General features: G+C 40.5%; 1 protein-coding gene across 3 annotated transcripts in view; it reads left to right on the top strand.

Annotated features, from left to right (window-relative positions):
* The window catches only part of PTPN14 (protein tyrosine phosphatase non-receptor type 14), a 110,749-nt gene that overhangs the window by 55,958 nt on the left and 33,131 nt on the right, over positions 1–21,660 (top strand). For all 3 annotated transcript variants that reach the window (XM_064709105.1, XM_064709107.1, XM_064709106.1), the window contains exons 4-7: positions 13,246–13,343; positions 15,498–15,565; positions 18,542–18,612; positions 20,256–20,343. In XM_064709105.1, the coding sequence (XP_064565175.1) occupies positions 13,246–13,343; positions 15,498–15,565; positions 18,542–18,612; positions 20,256–20,343 (325 nt within the window). The remainder of the gene's footprint in view (positions 1–13,245; positions 13,344–15,497; positions 15,566–18,541; positions 18,613–20,255; positions 20,344–21,660) is intronic.

Here is a 21,660-nt window from a genome sequence, read left to right as displayed (position 1 = left end):
GAACCTCTCAAGTTGCAAGGCGCCCATAACAATCACTGAGCCCAACTCCCTGCTCCTGGCAGGACTACCTAAAACTAGATCATGTGATTTAAAGCATCATTCAGATGCTCCTTGAACACCATCAGGCTGGTACTGTAGTAATTTCCCTGGAGAGCCTGTTCTAGTGACTGACCACCCTACAGGTGAAGAACTTTTTCCTCAGATCCACTCTGAACTTGGAATTACAGAAGACTCATAGAATAGTTTGGGTTAGAAGGACCTTTGGAGGTCATGTCTAGTCCAACCCACCTACAGTGAGTAGGGACTAGGTGAGGGTGCCCAGAGCTCCATCCAACCTGATCTTCAGTGTTTTCAGGATGGGGCAGCCATCACCTCTCTGGGCAACCTCTTCCAGGGCTTCACCACTCTCACTGTAAATAATTTCTTCATTATGTGTAGACTAAATCTACTCTTGTTTAGTTTAAAGTCATTGCCTCTTGTCTTATCATAACAGGCCCTGCTTTGTCCCTGTTTTACAATCCCAGTGTAAGTACTTCCCTTAAAGCAGCTTCATCCCATTTCCTTGTGTCCTATTCTGGTCATTAGAGGAAGTGGCTGTTTATAATTAGGACTCAGCTGCAAACCACTGTCCTAAAAATGTGTCTCAATTATATAGACTGCCAGGATTGAACCTTAATTCCAGAAAGAAGAGCTGAGGGTCCCTGAGACTGAACCTAGTACTTGAGACAGTTTATTATCCCTAAAGAGAAGGAAATACATTAAGCATTTTGAAACTTGCTTTGAAGGTCTGACCAGCTTCTGTTGTTCTGTTTTCTTTTTCTGAAAAAAAGTTCTTCTGGCTTCCTGCATGGACACAAAAACCAATTTGAGTGGCATATATATTTATTTTGTAATATCTGACAGGTGAAATGGTGCTGAGGCTAGAAATCTGGGCTTCTGCTTTCATCAGTGAAGAGCTTGCTTTGTGTATGGAGCTGTGTTTGGATGAGTCACACTGCTTTTTGTTTCTCAGCCTCTGAGGAAACTGTCCTCACCGCTGCTTAGTGATAAGCACTTGTTTTGGGAGAATCACTGTGATAACCTGGAGTTGTCTTCCATTTAAATCCAGCTTTTCTTGCTCCTTGGTTTTCTCCTGTTAGATTTCCCAGTGCCACACAGGCACATGGTTGCTTATCTGTAGCTGTACTGCTAGCAGTACCCATTCCATGTGTATGTGCGTATTTATGGAAGACCTGTTGAAGGTCTACTTGTATGATCTGGACATGTCCCTTTTTCTTGGTTTGTATTAGTAGCCAGTTATCTTAAATAGTACTGAAAGGAGATTTTTTATCTTGCTGTAATTGGCTCTAGAACCTCATGAAAACTGTGACTTAACCTACTTTTTGGAATGAAGTGGGGAATTGTGTCATGCTTTCTCTGAACTGCAGTGTCTTAAGGCGTGACCATGAGTGCATGGATAGTCAGCTTCTGCTTACGCAGCTGGAGGATGTGTTAAAAATTGTATTTAACAGCATGGCCTTGCTATGCTCTACTTACGCTTGTAAACTCTACAGGAAACCTTCACCTAGGTATTTACTCTTGAGGACTGTGTCAGGCCTAAGGCAGGATGCAGAGATACAAAGTGCAGAGAAACAAAGAAAGGACTTTGTTTCATAATAGTTTTATTTCTAAATAGAAATAATATTCTGTAGACTGGAAAATCGAGTCTAATGTTTCCTGACTGGTGAGAGCATGCTGCCATGACCACGATGGACAGGGAGTTCCCTCCCATAAATTGGGAGGTTTCTGTAAACTTAATGAAAAAGTCCCTGCTGCTAGAATGACTCTCAATAGAATCAGTTATGATAGAGTTTGCTCCCTGAAGGTTCTTGGTGTATGGTTGCCTCCTTAAACCAGACAGATGCAACTAAAAGCAAGTAGAGGGTCTTAGAAAAAAAGATGATAGCTTCAGTGTTTTGGTTTAAAGGAGAAATTATAAAAAAGTGGAAAAAGGAAAAACACTTGTCATCCCTAGCTACTTGAGTCATGAAAGTGCCCATCAGTATTTTTGCATGCCCTCAAATGAAGATGAAAAGGATAATTCCTCCTCTAGTTTGGGAATTGAGCTGCTCACTGCCTTTGTCATTTGGACTGTTGCAAACTGCTTGGCTGCCCTTTTTTCCCCTCCAGGTGTAGCAGCAATGTGTGTCACTGCAGAGGGAGGTTTCCCACTCGCTGGGGAGCGCTGTGCATGGGTTGGGTGTTCTGGTGCACCTCACACACTGCCATGTGCTTCCGACTTGTCTGCCAGGGTAGTTTAAGGCACTGGTTTGGACAGATGACTGCATTACCTGGGGCTGGGACTCTCCTGTCTGTCCTCCACATGCTGCAGTAACAGGGACTTGGCAGTTTCTCCTCAGGGAAGTGCAGACTGCCGGGGGATTTACTCCTTACACTCTTTGTGACACACGGCGCTCCTGCCTCAGCCGTGTTGCTGCTCCTGATAAAGCCTTACAGAGTGAGGGTTGCTCTAGACTTCCTGTGTAATCAGTGAGAAGAAATGGGCATTTCCACAGTGTGATTCAGGATTCCTCTGTTGTGCATCACTTTCTGCAGGTGATTCATTTTCTCTTTCCTACTGTGTGTTTTGAAAAGGGAACTGTGGATCATTGGTCTGCTATTTAGAAGTCCCAGATATATGTCTGAAATTTTTTACAGCATCAGGTAGAGGCTCAATCCACTACTAGCAGCAGCATGAGAGCAAACAGATGTGTGGGTTTTGATTGGAATTTCTATCAGCTTTTTAAATTTTGAGAATTCAATAGGCAATGGAAATCTTGGTTAGGGTAGCACTGACAATCTTAATTAAGTTTATTCACTGTTGAAGTTTGTTCTGCAGCCTGGATCAAACTTTTTCCCTTCTCCTGTAGCTGAGACACAGATCATGAAAACTTAGTTCTAAACTTACCTTTTTCAGTGATCTGAATAATTTTAATTTTTTTTGCCTTACTGGCGGGGTATAGCACTCAAGGACCTGCAATTGGATGTCAGTACAACCCTCAAGTCTCCAAATGTGTTTAAAAGAAGCATTTGTGTGGAGGCCCTTATACAGCTGAGAATCTCAACAAGAATTTGGCAGAAATCTCAGTGTCGGAAGATGGCAGATTCCTGTGCAGTGAGATGTTTACTGGTTCACTGTTTTATCTTTGGCAGCTGCTTTTGCACTTGATATCTTCAGCTGTTTTTGAAGCTTTTACAAAGAATAATTATTCATCTCATGAAATGAATCTATTTTACCCACCCAACAGGGCACTGATTCACGTATTTCCCTGGCAACATCCCACCGTTATCAGAGCTGCGTTCACTTTTGCAGGATTGCGTTCGCTGGGATTTTACAACTTCCTGGGCCGTGGTTTGGTTGCACGATTTACTGAGGTGTGGGGTGACTGTTCTCAATTATTCCTTTGGAAACACTAGGGTCACTGGGGTGTCTGGGAGGTGGAAGAAACCTGAGTTTTCCTGTTTTCTGCTGGCAGTGATGCTAATGTAGGTGTTCCAACAATCTTTTCGCAGGAATATAAGGTGTTGTACTGACGACCTATAGATAGGCAGCAACTTCATTGTGTCACATTTCAAGCAGTGTTTTCTTTATGCCAGGACAGATTACTGTAAAAGGCAGTAGCCAACGGACTGGATTTTAACTCCACACCAGGTAAAATTCCACTAAATCAGTAGAGCTGTCTCAGACATTGATTATGTGAATTTGGGCACTACATAAAGGTTTCATTGACAGGGTTTTGTAAATGAGCTCTAAAAATTCATGAACAAGGTTTCACTGCAGGCTCACCAGAGCCTTTATTTTTGTTTGTTTTGTTAAGTTCAGGCTAAGCACACATTCTTCTGTAAGTCTGAACGTGTTTGCTTGCTCTTTGAATAAAGTAACACCTGAGTACACTTGCATGCTGCTTTGCACCCACAAAGCAATTATTTTGTGATGTTCTTCTGCATACTTACATAGGCATATGTGCTCACTCAGTTCAGTGCACAGCAGAACACACTACATTTAGCCAGACAAACATGGTGGACTTGAGTAATTCCAGAGTTTAGAGCAGTATGGATGGAGAATCTTTAAAATATATATTAAAAATAAAATGGGGCTTATGGGCTATATACATTATATTTTATTGTTACAACTGACACAATGTGGGGAAGAGAATGGAGCAATGAGAACTCTTCATGTTTGTTTTGGTTCCAAAGAATAGTTATGTCTGTACTTAAGCACCACTTAAAAAAAATGTTATCTATTTATTTTCAGTATTGCATAGTATGAGTTTGAGTGTATACATTTGTTCTAGTTAACTCACCACATTTTTTTAGCATGATATTCTAACCTGCTTGGCCATTAACCTGGCTGGCTACCAGGAGAATTTTCAAACTGTTGACTCATATTGCTTCCATATGTAGCTTAAACCACCTTTTCCCACAGTAGATACAGCTTGAGGGTTAGCTGCCTTGTTTTTCAGGGCAGGGAGAAGCATATTTTGTGAGTCAACCCATATGAATAAAGGAAGTAAATATGAGCTATTATTAACTTTTTGGGATCTAATCTTGTTTTTGCCAAAATCTCGTTCCAATTCAGGGAAGACCAATGGGGGTTTTTTGTGCTCCTCTTCCCCAGGAGGTTAAGCACTCTTCTGCCTACGTAGCCATGGCTTATCTTTGCACTTTTGCGTCTTTGGGAGGATGAATCTTTGCAGCTGCCATTTCAGGATTTTTTTTTGTTTTATTCCATCTGGAGATCTGGGGGCATGAGTTGCTGTGTGTGTGGGCCCTGCTGTTGTGAGGATGTGACTAACCAAGAGGGCAGTGACACGCAGGCTGCATGCCATGGCACCTTAGTGAGCGCCTGTGTGTAGGTGGGACCTGTGTGTGCTTGTGGCTCCTGTTCTCAGCTGGAGCCCATGCTGTGTGTCAGGCACCAAAGGACAGGTGCCTGACACCTGGGAGAATTGGTTTATTATCCACAATCCTGCATCAAAGCAGTAACTGCCTCTGGGAGACGCAGCTCAGGCTGAGGAGGAAGAGCCCTGGGACCCTGTATGGGAACGGGGAAGATTGTGTTGGGAGGAAGGTGAAGGTGGAGGCAGCCGTTGTGGGAGATGTTGTGGGTTTGCACTCAAAAAAACCCAACCATGCTGTGAAAAGTGATGTATGGCATTGCTGTCATTCACCTACCAGTTTCAGACCTACCTTTTTTTTTTTCTTTTTGTGATCAAAAAAGAATGTGAAGCTAAAAAGAAAAAACAGTTTCCTGAGCTGTAACCTTTGGATCTCTGTAGCCAAATGCAAGTGTTCTGCTCAGTTCAGGAGATATGAGCACATAGCTGAGCATGTTTTCAAGCCTAGGCTGAACAATAACACTTTTGGCATGTGTTTAAAACCCAAGGCAAATGGATACATGGCTTTTTTCAAAGATGTGGATAACAAACTCTTTGCTCTCAATTTTTTTATTCTAGTGTCTCTAAGTAATATTTATACTTGCTTTGAACATTTTGTGTTTATTTTTTTTCCAGTTAGAAATGCTAAAATACAGATTTCTTTGCATTATATGATTTTGTTTTGCTTTACTTTTGCAATCCCACTCCAGCTTTTATAAAGATGAATTCTATGGTGGGGTCACCAGGGTTTGCTGGACTCCAATTTGCAGTGACCAAATGTAGCCTTTTCTAAATGAAAAGGTTCAGAAGACAAGAGAATATGGCTTCCCTGGTGGTTTTTTTTTTCACTCTAAAGGGCATGTCGAAGTTTTGTGCTGTATAATTCTTTAGGTATTTGGATTAACTCTGATAAAATTATAGGTGGTTGTAAGGGAGTTTATTGTGCTTATAAATTGTAGTGGGGCTCCCTGTAATTTGTTATAATTAATTCAATAGTTCAAGAGCAGAAAATCAAGATCAGGTTGTGGCATGCCTTCCTTTCTTGCAAAAGCATGCCATTACTGGCCTTTTTATTTAAAGTTTCACTTTGTGCTTGTGGGTTTATTTGAACTTGGCAAATGCAAAATGCATAATACGTTCTTAAAAAAAAAAACGTGCAAGTACAGAGGATGGACCTGCTGTGGTTGGGGGTGTTTCTGTTTAAATGCAGAGAAATTGGTGGGCACTGCGGAGCTGCATCTGGTGGCTAAGCCTCTCATGGAAGGAGTGCGTGTTTTAGAAGGCTTGTGTCATGTCTGCAGGCTGCACAGGGCTGCTGCATGTCTGTGCTTGTGGCCCGTCAGAAATGGCAGGAAGAGAAAAGCAGGGGCAGAGCCCTTCTTGGCTGTGTCTGCTCCCTCTCTTGCTGCTGTGAGAATGCACAGTGTGACACTGTTGTGCCCTGGCTCATTGCTGGGGGCTTTGCTGGGGTCCCTTGAACTCTGGGCAGCAGAGCCGCAGCAGTTTGAAATCAGGCTACACTGGGAGCATGTACTGCTTATATGGGACAGGTTACAGGTCTGTGTTACTTTCCTAAACAGTCAATGCCTATTCGTAATATAAACATACTTTTCTTTAAGTTCTATTTTTCTGCACAGATTTGGCATTATTGACTAATTAATGCCAAAATAAAAACTGTATTGCTCTTAAAATACTTTGCATTTACTTCTGAAATCATGTGCCAGCTGTGTAAAGAACTGGAGGAGGTGAAGACTTGGAATTTTAATTGTCTTTTGGGGAATGCATGCCAACTAACAACCTTTCAGTAGTCAGCTGTTGAAAATCAGGTGATAAACAACAACTAGGCAATGCACAATTCTCATCATGCTGTCTTCAGCTGTGCAAAGGTTTTCCTGTACTAGGATCCTTAGCCAGGAGCTGGCTGTGGAGCTGGCCCTTAACCTTTGGAAGGCAGGAGCCTTTGGTAGGAGCCTCACTGGTCAGCTGTGGTAGCTGGCTTTTCGCTGTGTGCCCCAGTGCAGCTCACCATCAAGCCAGGCATCCAGGCTCTGCATCATTTGTCCTTATCTCACAACCTGCACATCATAATAAATGGAAAGTGACCATCACTGTGAAGTTAGTCTGTTGTAGCCAAATCCCCTCTTTTCTCCTTCAAATATAACGTGTTGCTTTTAAAGAGAGAGATTGAGTGATCTGGAAGTAGGTGATAGGAACTGTGTTTTTATCTGTTCTCCTTTTTTTCATTTAAATGTGTGAATATGATGCTATCCCAGCATTGTTCTGTTTCACTAGGAAAGGGAATGACACAAATCTTTCCATGTATTTATTTTGGTTTTAGTGTCAGTCATGTTTTCCATCCAGCTGCTGGAGGAAGCCAGGATGTCGGCAGTTGGATGCTGCTTTTGAAGAGTCATTTCTCAGTTACCTGAAGCTAGCCTTGACCTACCCTCTAAGGTTGCTATGATCAAAGAGCTCTTGCCCTGCAAGACGTTATGACTCTGTTTTTACTGTTGGCATTGACAGTTAGAGCTTCTGAAGGAATTTCCTCCTGCATGTGTGACAAAAGCTTTCGTCTCCTTTGCTGTCTTTTTCTGGCAAGTCTGCTGATCTTCCCAAAGGTCTGTGACAGGGTGTGGTAGACTCATTCTCAACAATACCCTTCCAAAAATATTACCCTTCTATTAGTGGAAACACTGTCATTGCTTTTTATATTCTAACACAAATCCCAGGTAAATGGCTGTTGTCTAGGACTGTGAAACACTAGGCTTTTGCTGGGAGAGAAGTTGATGAAATTCCAAAGGAATGAACTAGAGATGGTGTTTATCAACACCATCTAGGTTTTTAAAGTGGCAAAGATGAGGCATTAGCTCTGTGTTACTGAAAATGACATCATGGATCTATGTATCTGTCTTTTTTTTTTAAGTGCCTTTAGATTAAGATGTGCTGATTGAATCCTTGCCTCCAAAATGTGTTTCAGCATGCTTAGGCTCAGAAATCATAACACCATCTTTGCCAATATCCTGATGTTGCATTTGAAAAGACCAGTCTTGTCTGCCTGTCTGCCTTCCTTAACATATAAAATCCAGTCCAAGTTTGCAAGTCAGTTTTGTTGCAGAATGGTCCACGTGAAATAAGCAGCATCCAGCAAGTAGTACTCTGGATTGACACTTGGGAACAAAACCTTAGATCTTCCAAATCTGCCTTGGGTTCCTGCCCAAGTTTACATGAGTAGCTTCACCAACCTAAAATATTCTATGAAATTAGTCTAATGATCATTAATACATTAAAGCATGTTTTTCTCAGAAAAGCTACCAGTAAGAGTTAAATAGTAATACAATTATCTTAAATATGTAATAAACAAATAGAAATCACTTCTTGGTCATTATTAGGGAGTTCCTTTGGTTGCCCTGAATAGCCAAGTCATTGGCTGTTCTACCTCAAAGGCTGAGAAAATATATCCTCAAAATAAAAAATGGGCTTCTGTTTCAAATGTAGCATATATGTATCTATGGAATCCTGTTGCTAAATAGTAAAAAAGCCAAAATCATGGCAGGTTTTAAGGTGTCAGGTGAACAATAGACACATCCATATCAAAGCTGGTGCTTAAAATAATTTTAGTAAATGATAAAAGACTTCTGTTCTGGAGAAACCGCTTCCCCTGTGGGCACATATTGCATAAGTGTACATTGCAGCGTCTGTCCTCAGAAATATATTACCATACTAAGATAATCTCAAATGAGCTGACTTGGACTGTTGTGACTCAATGAGACTTTTATTGTGTTCCTAATTTTAGAAGATCGTGTTGTACTCTAATTGCAGTTTTTTTTGAAGTTGGAAAAGAGCTGAAGTTCTTGAGCTAAACCACTGGTGGACCAATCTGTTTCTCCATTGAGTCTTAAAGGTTTCTTCTTTTGGAGGTATGAAATGGTAGAGCAGTTCTCTTTTCCTCCAGAGAAGTTAAATTACATAGCTATGTAGTTATCCAATAGATAGGCTTGGTGCCAAAATGGTACCTAATGAGTTATAAAAAAGTTAGTCATGCCAGTAATAGCATCATTAGAAACGATTGTAAAGGAGTTCTACCTCTTGGGTAACTAATACATGTTTTGTAGGGCTTTGTTTATTTTCAGATACACTCAAGGTAAATATTTATTGGTATTGAAACTGTGATGTATTTATACTGGCTCATAATTTCCAAATAAAACAAACCGATTAAAAAAAAAAAAAAGAAAAGCATTTTAAGTGTTTCCTGTTGCATTGGAGGTGCAAACCCTCCCTGATGTACAGAGAAGGAAAGTAAAACCTGTGAAAAATAACAAAAATCCAGACAGGTCACATTGCAGTATTCAAACCATATTAAACCTTATTAACACAATACTGTCACCTTTTTGTATAAAATATACCTTTAGATTGTAAATCCCTGGGACAAAAAGAATTTTTTGTTCTGTTTCTTTACATATCCTAGCAGAGTTTGATGCTGCTTGATTACTAAGGCTAGTGGATCTGATAATACTGAGTAATGATTAAGGTAAGGAAGTATTTGCCTTGTGGTTCTTTGTGGAAGTCACTAGTAAGAAAATCCTGAAGATGCAGTGCAATTATTCTGCAAACCTAACCCATATTCTTACTTTTGTAAACCATCCTTTAATTTCTCTACAAAAACCTCACTTCTTGTGTTGGTCAGGCCAGGTTCTGTGTGGCTTGTGATATATGAAACGTTGGTTGATGAGGAGAATAGAAGTCAGTGAAATTGAGTTATTTTCTGCGTGTATCAAATAGCAACAGGGATTTTACATCATGCAAACAGTGGTGATGGAAGGGTGCAATGACTTCAGTGACATTATGCAAACACCCACATTCTTTTTTGAAGTGACCTGAGAGCAAATGTGAACCCTGGTCCTGGGGGAGGTCCATGCAGAATTGTTTGAGCAAATGGAATTTCCCTACATTTATGCAGCTCTAGCAGAGTTTGAATCTGGGTGTTGCAATTAAATTTTAAAATAGTACCCTTATCTCCTGCTCACTGATACTGTTGGGTTTTGGTGGGCTTTTTTCCCTTTAATGGCATGGATTGCCAAAATACAGATTCTAGAGTTGAGATGTTGTCTCATAGTCATGCAGTTGCAGCTTCTTTACGCTATAAAAATGTGCTTTTTGATGCCATGCATGCAAATACACTTCCAATGTTTTGTGTGTTGGCTAAATAGAGTTGTGGGAAATGATATCCTTATAATGATGGCTTTGTTCAGACTTGTTGTCCACTCCCATTCCCCTTGGAATTAGCTACAGGCTGGCAAACTGCAGTAGCCTTTATTATATTAAATACACAATGGCTCTGCTAGTAAAGTTTAACCCAGAGAGAGCAATGAAGGTGAGAGATTTCAGCCCTAGGCTGACTCAGCTGTGGTGGTATCTGCTACTCTGCACTCCTCTGGTACGCCAGAATGGCTTTGTGATTAAACCTTCATAAATCTTAACTTTGAATTTTTTGTCTTCTTATTTGGGGGTGCAGATTGCAAATTTCTCTTTTTGTTCACTTTTCATAGGCTTTCCCAACTAAACCACCTAATAGAAGGCTTCTGAAATGCATGTTTTTATCTGCTGTCCTGGAACAACTTTCCTCAGTGAATCTATAGCTAAAACATTTTTAAAATGTTCAATTTCCCTCAAATTATAGATCTACTTTTGCAATCCAAGTGAACAAAGAGCAGTCTCACTTAGCATAGTGGTATAATAACAGCATTTAATTTAATTTCAGATGGAGGAGCCTCAAATCCCTGACAGAACTTGGGCCAATTGCTCCTCTCTGTTGGCTGGGCAGGGAGCCTGACCACAGTTTTGCAGCATGGCTGAGCCATGAATCTGTGGCTGGTGGAGTTATTAGAGCCTTTCTAGTGGAGCTTCCTCCAGGGTAGCCTCCTCCTCTGCCTTGACACTGGAATTAGCCACCCCAGTCCGTGCCTGGGGACAGATGTCCCAGTTCATGCTTTATTTGGACACCATGAAAAGACATGTCAGGGGACTCTTTAGGTAGATGTCACTTATCACCCTATCAGTCCAGGGTAAAGGGGAAGCAGGTACCAACCACAGGTTTCTGCCTCAGTCTTCTTCAGATTATCTTGGCAATTCCACTGAAACAGGTGCCAGAACCACAGCAAGTGATTGCATTTCAGTGAGTTTGACTGTGAAGAGTGGCAACTTTCTCCATGAGATTTTTTTCATGACAGGTACACCAGTTAATGTCAGAGCACTAATTGTGTACATCCCTTAAACTCTTACTGCATGCTAATCTATAATATATAATAAATCCTAAACTCACTAGATGATCTTTAAGGTCCATTCCAGCCCAACACATTCTATGATGAATAAAGTTATAGAATATTCCTAGTAAGATTTTTAAATGTGACCCCTTCCTGATGATCAAGTGAAACACCTGTAAATAGACATCTTTCTCAGGCTGTGGGTGCTGTCAGCTGTCTGTGAATGTGTAACTGTGTGTGTGCTCTTTAATTGCCCTAACATTTCTAACATCAGTATTGGGGGAGGAAACTATGCAATGTTTCCTCCTTGCTTTCATCACATTCCTAAGGCCAGTCAAATGGCAACTCAAACCCCACAGCAATGTTTCTTTTGAAAGCCTAGGTCATAATATTTGATACTGCAGTAACTGCATACAGGCACTATATTTTGTTGATGCTTGCCTAAGCAATCCTTCCTGTGATTTGTCTGTAGTTGTGTGGACACTGTGGTTGAAATCATGGCTCCTCTACAGCTGGTGACATTCTTGACTTCTGTACTGCTAGGATGTCACTATAAGTTTTGATATTGGTTTGAGTCTCATGTAGACTCTTACCACTGTGTTTGTTTTAACAATAGCCTTATTTTTATGGCAGATCCAGATTTTACTCTCCTTGTCAGACTAGAATACACAGATCGTGTGTATATATAGTGTGGACGCAAATAGCTGCTTTTGGGATCCAAACTTGCTCACCTGCGTAGTTGATAAAGCAGCTTATGTCAAGCTTCTATGAAAGCATGCATGTTTTCAGAGTTAGGATTTGGTCTCTGCAAAGGAGTGGAAAGAAGCTGATTTGTCTCTTGGACTGAGCAAGTGTGAAACCTGGGGCTGAGGCACAGGGCCCAGGCTGAGAAGCCATGTGCTTTTCAGCCTGCCTCTCTCAAGAAAATTTCAAAATCCTCATCAGTTTTAATCTTTATTGGGCTGTGTGAAAGCCAAATTTGAGCAGTTTAAATGAGATTATATTTTTCTTGTACCTCAACACAAACAGTAACACTTGCAAGCATAGTTAAAGGCAGCACAGTTCCTGTTCTGTGGGTGATGTTGCAGTGGTTCTCCCTTCTACTGGGGCTGGGAAGGTCACTTACACTCTAAAGCAAGGCCAGAACAGCTTCCCTGTGGAGAGGTTCGGAGGGAAGTTGGATGTGGTTGTAGCTGAGCATAGGTAGGAGTTTGCTGCCCACAGACTTTGACTGCTCTTCACTGTCTGCCTTGCAGAGCTTGCAGTCTCTGGGACTGGCTGGCGTGCTTGTGTACCAATTCTTTCTATCACAGTTTATCTCAAGCAATTATTTCTTAAATCCATGGCATTTTAAGTGAATGCCCTCCACTTTCAGTTTTGGAGGGAGAGCAGGCACGCAGCTGTAGGGTACAGTAACCTCTGTGCTGCTGTGTCTGCTCACAGCCTGAAAAAGCCCATTTGTTGGGTTGTGAGGTTCTTGATTTGGATCACCCAGGTGTACCCAGGGGTTGGAAGCATGAGGCTGAGTGCACACATGGACTGTGCTAGAAGCTATGTTTGCTTGGTTTCTGTGTCTTAGTCATCCTTATGCATGAAAAATGCCAATTAAAAAACCTTTTGTTTTGAGCCATAGTTTAAGGTAAATCAGCAGACCAAAGTGTATAGCTAAAACTCTATTTCTTCAATCAAAATGGTGACAATGGATCAAAAACAAGAGAAGAAACATGGAAAAGCCCCTTTTTGCATTGGGGATTGCATGGTCCCTATAAAATTTACAAAAGAGGTAATCTTCACAGATGTCCCTCTTCTATGTGATCTGGGGAACCCAAACTAGAACCTTTTATTTTCCCTTCCACCCATCTGGAAGCATTGCACAGGTAGGGATCATATTGGTTTGTTATGGTAACGAGGAGCTTCTGAAGCTGGGTACAGACCTGCTGTTCAACAGCCCAACCTGTTTGGTGTGATTTTTTCCTTCTTTTCCACAGTCTTTTTTTCCCTGTAAGAAATGTGCAAGCATACTATAATTTGTGCTCATTTGTGCTCTTTTTTTTTTTCTTTTTTTGTAGGTATCAGTATTACCTACAGGTGAAAAAGGATGTTCTTGATGGGCGATTGATATCCTCCTTCGAGCAGGGGATTCGACTGGCTGGCCTGGCAGTGCAAGGTAGGGTGATGTGACCCCATGGCCTCTGTCCAGGAATGGCTCTTGTGGTTTGTCCTTCATCTTGACTGGGCACTGAGGCCCTGTGTGACTCCTGCTCACAGCAGCTGGGTTTCCAATTGTTTCCGAAGTACAGGGGTGGACTGCTGTGGATGAAACATTCACAGCCTCAGGGTGGGAATGAGGGACCACATCACAGTGCTCAACTTTCCTATTTCTAAAATTCATGCAAGCAGATCTCAACAGAACACCAGTTCTTCCAGCCCTGACCACGGAGTACTTTGCAGTAATGAATTTGCTTCACGTTCTCTGGTTTCAAATGCAAATTACATCAAAAAGCACGGCAGCAGCTTTAATTTTGCCTTTAATTAAAATCTCATTTTGCTGTATAGTGCTATATGAAGTATGAAAGAACACATGACCATAATTGTTATGTGAGTTATAAGTTAATAATAAACTACTTCTTACAATAAGATTTTTATTCTGAGACTCCTAAGGACATCAATTAAAGGTAGGATCATAAAATGTGTATGTGCAGAGGAAGAAGCCCTGTATTTGGGTAAAGTATGTTCCAGTCTATCCACAGCTGACTATGAGAACTTGAGGCAGAGTTTCAACAGTGATATTCTGTGCATGCTCTGTGATGAGTGGGAAGGGGGAAGTGTGTACATAAATAGCAAACATGAGGATCTGATTCTTGACAATTAAAGGTTCAATGGAGAGAAATGCTTTTATGGTCTTTTTTTAAAGCAGTAGAAATGCTGTGTTTGTATCTTAAATCTTTGCTAAAAATTGAAGGGAAAATGTTTCTTGTCAAATCTTGAAATGTTTGTCTAATAAAGGGAAATATGTGCATAAGATTATTCCATAATGAATCATTTAATTTAGGTAAATGAAGATTTTCCAGTGTGTAAGTTAGGCCTCAATAGATTCTGAATATGTTTTTGGAGCTTTTTCCTAATTTTGAGAGTGAGTCAATCCTACTGTTCCTGACTTTGTATTACTTCCTTTGTCCTTTGCATGTGATGCAACCAAAGGTATTTGAAATACCTATTTCTTTTAAACTTGCAGACTCTGTTTTATGCCCATTTTGATTTCTTTCTGTTTATGTTAAAACATAACTCTGAGGTAGAAACAAAATGAAACTGCATTTTTGGCATCCTGCAATATGTGAAATTGTCTAGTAGCTTTGAAAGAATGTTTAGATAAAATGAGTTATGGTGGGGATTTCCAGCTCCTATAATATGAGAATCTTGTAGATGGCTTTTGATCCTGTTCAATTAATATAAAATAAAAACCTCCTGGCAAGATACTCTTTTGATATAAGCTGTTGTATATTTAACAGATAGATAAATATAGGCATTGTTTGGGGTTTTAAAATGTAGCTGAGCCTTTAGTAAGCATTTCCAAAACTCCACAGTCTCAAGGACATTTGGACAAGAATTCTCAGCGTGACAGATGAGTGAATGTGAGCATGGAGATGAGTATCTTTTGGAGAGATGTAGAAGCAGAGAAGTGAGGAGAAAGGTGTGGGCCAGTTAGTTAAACCAACACAGTGCCTGCACTGCTTGGTTGGCTGCAGAAGGATAAACCTTCCCCTATGCTGGCTATTGACAAGTTTTAATAAAACTGACCTGTAACCTTTTTAGGTTAAACCTAAACCTTAATAGGTTTTTAACCTTTATAGGCTGTAAAATTAATCTTTTGTTCAACTGTGTAGAATTGTAGCAGAGTTAGGTTAAATTTTCTATTTTTTTTGCCTGGTCAGAATTGGAAATGGTGGAGAAGCAAAAATGTGCACAATTTTTAAGGGGGCTGAGCAATCCCAGCATTTTTTTAATGGGGGTATGATTTTAAGAAGGCTACAGAAAAACAAGCTCTTTCACTCCTGATGGTTAAGCATCACAAATAGTCATTATATTAGGGATGAAAGAAAGAAAGAAATTACTTGTTGGCTGTCACTTGATCTCTGGTAATAACACTGTTATTTTGAGACATCCATGTTAAAAGCTAAAGTACAAGCAAAAGTTTTTGTGCTGGGTTGTGGCTTCAGAGAGAACTTGCCCACTTGAAATTAAGTGTCTGTGCAAAGGTTGAGCGTGGTCTTGACATGTGTGCAAAGTGCCAAAATGAGTAATTGTGTTGTTTTTTTTCCAGCGGATTTTGGAGACTATAATCAGTTTGAATCTCATGACTTCCTCCGAGAATATGTCTTGTTTCCTATGGTGAGTTCCTTATCCCTCTCTTTTGTGGTCTTTTGTGAGTAATTTCTCCATGACTCAGAGATGGCTTTGTTGATAACAGAGCAAAAGCACCAGCACTGGACTAGTGAAAGCAAAGTTTTCTCCCCAAAACTTGATTGCAGCTGAATTTTTCTATGCTGTGGAATGTCAGCCCATTTTCAATTCCTGTTGAGCCTCCACTACAAACTGGTGGCCACAAAAGAAACAGACATCTTTGAATCAAAAAAGAATTTGCAGCTGTTTTAGAAGGTGTATAATAGCAGTACTGTGATATTAGCAACATGGCACATCAAGGGGATGTAAGGGCTGCTGCTGCAGTAAATGTTGTGCCACAGGAGAAGCCTTGCAGCCACCCCTGAAGAGAGTGTGGATTTACATCAGCTGACTGTTGCACTCTAGTGAAGCCTGAATCAGGTCTTCTCAAAATGTTCTCCAGGGAATTTGCTGTAAATTCAGTTTACTTTTGGAAACTAGCAAATAACTTGAATGTTTAGGGAAGGAGCTTAGGTCACTAATGATGTTGGAGATTTGGTGGCAAATGCCAAGCACTTGCAGTCTGTGACATTAAGATTCTCTGGGAGGATGAATTAGAGAAGAAAAAACCCCAAACAAATGCCTTTTGAAGCTAAGGCTGGCTTTGTCTTAGATTAACAAGTCCATCAGCGTGAGTATTTAGTGTAATCTTCATAAATATAAAAAATTATAGAATTCTTTCGAACTGGAAAAAATATCTGGAAGCAGGGTGGGGTTCCCATGCCCTGAGTGTAGCTGCCTGGAAGTCAAGGCATCTGGTTTCCCTCTGCAATTAGTGGAGTAGTAGAGGGAGAATGATTCATCTCACTGTAATTTGAAGGCTTCAGAAGTATTTCATCCCACTTACCCATGCTCTTTGCACAGGAACTGCAGTGGACAGTTCATCTTAAGTCCAAAAAGGTGACATCTGCCTGGTGTCTTGAAGTGAAAGTGCGATTTTGAGCCACTAGATAGTTCAATACAACCTGAAAAAAGCAGAAGGAAGATGGGAATGCACAGAGATCTGAATATGCTTTATGTAGAATATGCATGTAAAATGTGGCTTCAGTATTAACCTTTCACTAATAAACTTCTGTTATCTTCTCTATGGGGCAGAATTTCTTTGGTTAGCCATCTTATCTATTGATAAGTAATTGATGATCTTGTGTATAGTTGATGGCTTATGAAGTCATGTATGATAGCCTAAATGGGATAGAAGATGACTGAAAATATACATGGAGAAAAGTGTTGTCAGGGAGTCATTTTGTAAATGAACTTCTGCAAATTTCTTTCAATACAAAATGAATCACAGAGTGGTTTAAGTTGGAAGAGACCCCAAGGATCAGAGTTTCAAGCGCCCTGCTGTGAGGAGGGACACCTCCTCTAGTGACCAGGTTGCTCAGTGCCCCATCCAGCCTGGTCTTGAACACTGCCCGGGATATGCTGGTACTACTTTTCTGTTCAGAAAAAAAATAGGGAAGGCTTTAGGTCTCTAGATAAGCTTTCAGGTGGTTAATTTCTCTGTGGTTCAGCAATTTACTCTTTGGGCCCATCTCAGAGCGTCTATTTTTGTGTCAGCTGCCTCCACAGTAGTGTGGTCAGCTCTCTTCTGCTTTGCATGTTTACCATTGCTTTGTGGTATTTTGCCTTTCATCCATGCAACTATTGCTAAATTTAAGAAGGTCTGCAGAGTGTCTGCTTCCTACACCTTCAGAAGCCTACTCTTAAATCAACTATTTCTATAGACATTTCTTTAACTACTTCTCTCTTTGCTCTTTGGGGAGGATGGATGACCTAAAAGTAAATATTTCACTGCAAGTTCAGTAACAGTGGCTAAGTGCTGTAGATACAAACGAATCCCTAAGCACGTTGGGAGATTTGAGTGAATTTGGGGCATAGAAAAAGCCTCCACTGAGAACATTGCTGTAAATTCATTAGTGAAGTGAGCTTGTGGATGAGGGAGGGGCAGCTGTGTTCTTGCTGTTTGATCTTGTGAGGCTACAATGTGTGTCAAATGGCATTTCTTCAGCAGTGAAAAGAACAAAGTTATGTACACAGTACACCCCACAGGTGTGTGGCTGTGCATAGGCATGTACCATGCCATTTTTCATTAGCACGCTACCACTTTCACATTTTTTTGTGGCAGAAGCAAATATCAGAGGGGAGGGCCCCATTGAGCAAGAAGCAGTGTATTTAAGTACATTACATGCAGCCTTAAGGCTTTCTTCAGTAAAAGTAAGAACTTTGAGGTTTTGCAAGAAAGTTTTTCAGCTTCCTTTTTTTGGCCTTGAATTTATGAGTAGACTTCCTTTATTAACTTGCTCCCAATTATTTCAGAATTGTTTCTACCGCACATTATTAAATTTGGAGAGTATAAAAATTTCTGCTAAGAAATGTGTTGCAAGCATAAAGTAGGTTTTAATGCATCTTGGAAGAAGTAGCAAAACTCAATCCCTTTAACGTGAGGAAGGGAGTGTCTGTATGTTGCAGGACAAAAAATACTTATTAATTCATGTTCCATTTTTTTCATTTTCATAAAATACTCATGAATTCTTTTTCCATGGTCTGTGTATTATATTGTTTTTAAAAGGTATATATTATTTTGTAGAATTCCAAATTTTTTAAGGATTTGTTCAGTACTTATCCAGGACAATGTCTGTACTCTGTATTCTGTTCAGTATTTTGGAATAATAAGGACTTTACCTCTATTTTTAACAGTATCTCTTTACTCTCTCAAAAGAAGGTAAAAAAAAAAACAAATCAGAGCTTTGTGTTCTTCTCACATATTTTCAGCATCCCATGCTTTGAATTTTCAATGCGGTCAGTGATAGGTCCTCTCTCTGTTAGTACAAGTCTTGAACTGTCTGCTGTCATAATTTCTGTCTGCCATATTATCCTCTCTCTCTTTGGCTAACTAGTTTTTGATGCTGCTTCATGTTCTTACAGGATTGGACCCAGGATGAAGCTGTCCTGGAGGACCTGACTCAGAAGGTTGCCCAGGAACACCGAACTCACAGGTGAGCTTGACATGATAAAGTTTGTGCTATTTAAAAAAAAAAAAAATTATCATCGTTCTAGTACTTCCCTGCCTCCCCATGCATTCCTGGCAGTATTTAACTAGCTTATCTTCATGTTGCTATTATGCTTTGTGTCACTGGATTTTTAATTAGTCTATCACAGAAGATTATCTGCCTCTTGTAAACACAAAATGGCTGAGGAGCTTAATCCCAAATAAACGAGCATTTACACCCTTGAGTTTAATGAGCATGTGTAACCCTATGGTGCTATGCAGTAGACTCCTCTCTCTGATTTCATTTAAACCCTGATGTGAAAGACCCTGTGACTTGAGCAGTGGTGATCCGAGAGCCTCTTACAAGAGGAGGGGGATAGAAATGCTCTCAGCGTAATGGAAATGAAAATAACAGGAATTGGGCTTGAAGTCTCAAGGAGAGGACACAGTATAGTGTAACTAGTTAATGAGCCAGGAGTGTGTGCATTAGTGCTTCACTAAAAAAACCTTCTTTGTGAGCAAGTGTCTTTCATGTTGTCTGGGTGTTTCAGTGGTGGAAGTGTTCAAACCTCCAGAGTGCTGTTATGGGAAAAAATGGCAGTGCCCACATGTCATATGCAATAGGAATATTATGTGAAGGATGTTGCATTCCCCATTACATGAGAGAAAGTGGTTGTAAAAGGACAAATATCAATCTCTGAGTCTAAGGCCATTCTCAGTTTTGAGTTTCAATGCAAGCCTGGGCCTTTGATGCAACCAAAGGAATAGCTTCCAAGCTGGCCATGAACAGGCCTGGTTCTGTTCTCTCCCTGCCATGGGCTGCTTGTGTGATCTTGGTTAACTCACAGACTTGAAAGGAAAGATTTCCCACCTGCTGTGCTCTATAGTGCTATTTCTGCAACACAAAGAGCAAATACTTCCTCTCACTTCAGCAGGTAGATCGTATTCCACCTCCCTTCTCCCAGGTATTTGGGTCCTATATTCCTGTTTGTAAGCTGTGGTAAGGAGGAGTAAAGAGGAGAAAAATTAATAGTGGCTTTTTTTGGAGCAACCTGCAATCTATTCTGACCTGCTTTTGAGAATTGAAATCTGTTTGAATTCCTGAGCTGTGACAGGAGCATGTGTAGATACGTGTGTAAAAGTTTTCAGCTGGTTTGTTCTCTCTTATGAAAGAGAATCTGTTCAACTTTTGGATTTAGTGCCTGTGTTTTTGAACAGCCAACTTGAAAATGTAGGTCTTTCCTTTTAAGTCATTTTAGGAAGCTCCAGTGGCCTTGTATAATATTCAGGCAGATTAGCACCCCTATGGTTCAAGTTGTCCATCCAAAACTATCCACAACCTGGTGGTTTAATAAAGCCTGGAGAAGATTTTATGTGTGGAAGAAGCTGAATAACGTGATCAGTTCTGTTTGTTCCTCCTGTCATTTGAACTGTGCTTTGTACCTTAGCTTACTGACATTTACTAAAATTTTCCCCCTTGCTGAAAATGATCCTAATGTTGAAAGCTATCTTTGTGTTGTGCATTTCTTGCCAGCGTTTCCAAAGTGTCTTCTCAAGTGGTTTGTGAAACTCACTTTTTTTTTGCTAGTATTTCTGTGTGTGTGTGTGTAATATTGAACTATTTGCTGCCTTTTGTTAATGTAATTGCAGTGGCATTACAGCAGCAGAGGCTGAGCTAATGTACATCAATGAAGTGGAACGTCTGGATGGGTTTGGACAGGAAATTTTCCCTGTGAAGGTATGTCAGTGTACATTATAAAGGAACCTCTGAATCAAGCGATGCAGAACTCTGCAGCAACCTTTGGCTGCATGCAAGTCATGTTTGTCCAAAAGAGACAGGACGTGTTTAACTGCTTCAAAGGGTGAAATGGCTGCTGGTATTTTGAATGGACATTGCAGCATGAGGGTTACTTAGGCCTACAGTGCTGCTTCTCTTCCATGAAAATCCTTTGTACAGAATAAGAGATGATCCTTGCCTTTCTTTCACATGCTGTCTATGGCAGAGTGGCCAGGGCAAATGAATCTCAGCTCTGGTAATCTTTAACAGGATAGGAAAAGGAGACCTTTTCATGTCTTTCTAGGTTGCTACTTAGAAAGCATTAACTTCACTTTTCCTTAGTTTCCTATGTATGCACACAGGAATTCCTCCATGCATTTTTAATAAGGGGGAACTTCAGGGATTATTTTGCATTTGCAGTCACTTTGCCTTCACTGGAAGTCCTATCCTGCCGTGGATTGTCTCGATTTGTGGCCTTATGGAGCACATACTGCCATGATAAAATTGTGCTGAGAAACTGAAAACCACTGTAACCAACATGACCCATTTATTTTTGCTAACCTGCCCAGACACCATAAGTGGTGAATTGTGAGTGGTTTTCCTGCTAGTTAAAGATAACTTGGAATTTAAAACCAAACCCGAATGCACACCAAACAAAACAAGCTTCCTGCTTGAAGTCAAAATTGATCCTTTGGCACCAATCTTAGAATTGGCCTGGAGAGGGGGAGCTGAATGGCAAAAAACTTTCAACCCACCAAAAAAATTTTGGAATGTTTATTGCCAATGAATGAATTGAAAGCTCTCCTCAAATTCATTTGGAATTTGCTGCACACTACTGCAACGGATTCCTCTGTTGGAGGTGCCATTAGATATTATTGCATGTGTCTGTAAGGTAAGTAGGAACAGCAGACTGGCTACTCTGCAAAATGGCAGGAAGGTGTTAGCCTTGCATTCAGGAGCAGCATGCTGGCCATGGACACAAACAGAACTGCATTCAAAGGGGAAAACAAAAGATTTCTCTTTCTTCCCAGGTAGAAAATGTTATTACAATTACATGTCTTTCTTTCCATGCAGTTATTTGTGTGTATACACACTCACACGAAGATATATTACTTGAATGTTAACAAATACATACATTTTCCCCCACGTATTCCCAGTCTTTTTGCCTTGTTAAACTCCCTGTGGCACAAGGCAGAAGAATGTGTTCTCCTCTGATCAGACTAAACTGCTGACTCTCAGCTTGTGGATGAATTGCCAGCCATGGTTAGTTAGCAAAAG

This window comes from Zonotrichia leucophrys, chromosome 3 (genome assembly GCF_028769735.1).
Source record: "Zonotrichia leucophrys gambelii isolate GWCS_2022_RI chromosome 3, RI_Zleu_2.0, whole genome shotgun sequence".
NCBI lineage: Eukaryota > Metazoa > Chordata > Aves > Passeriformes > Passerellidae > Zonotrichia > Zonotrichia leucophrys.
This window is presented reverse-complemented; position numbering and strand designations above follow the sequence as displayed.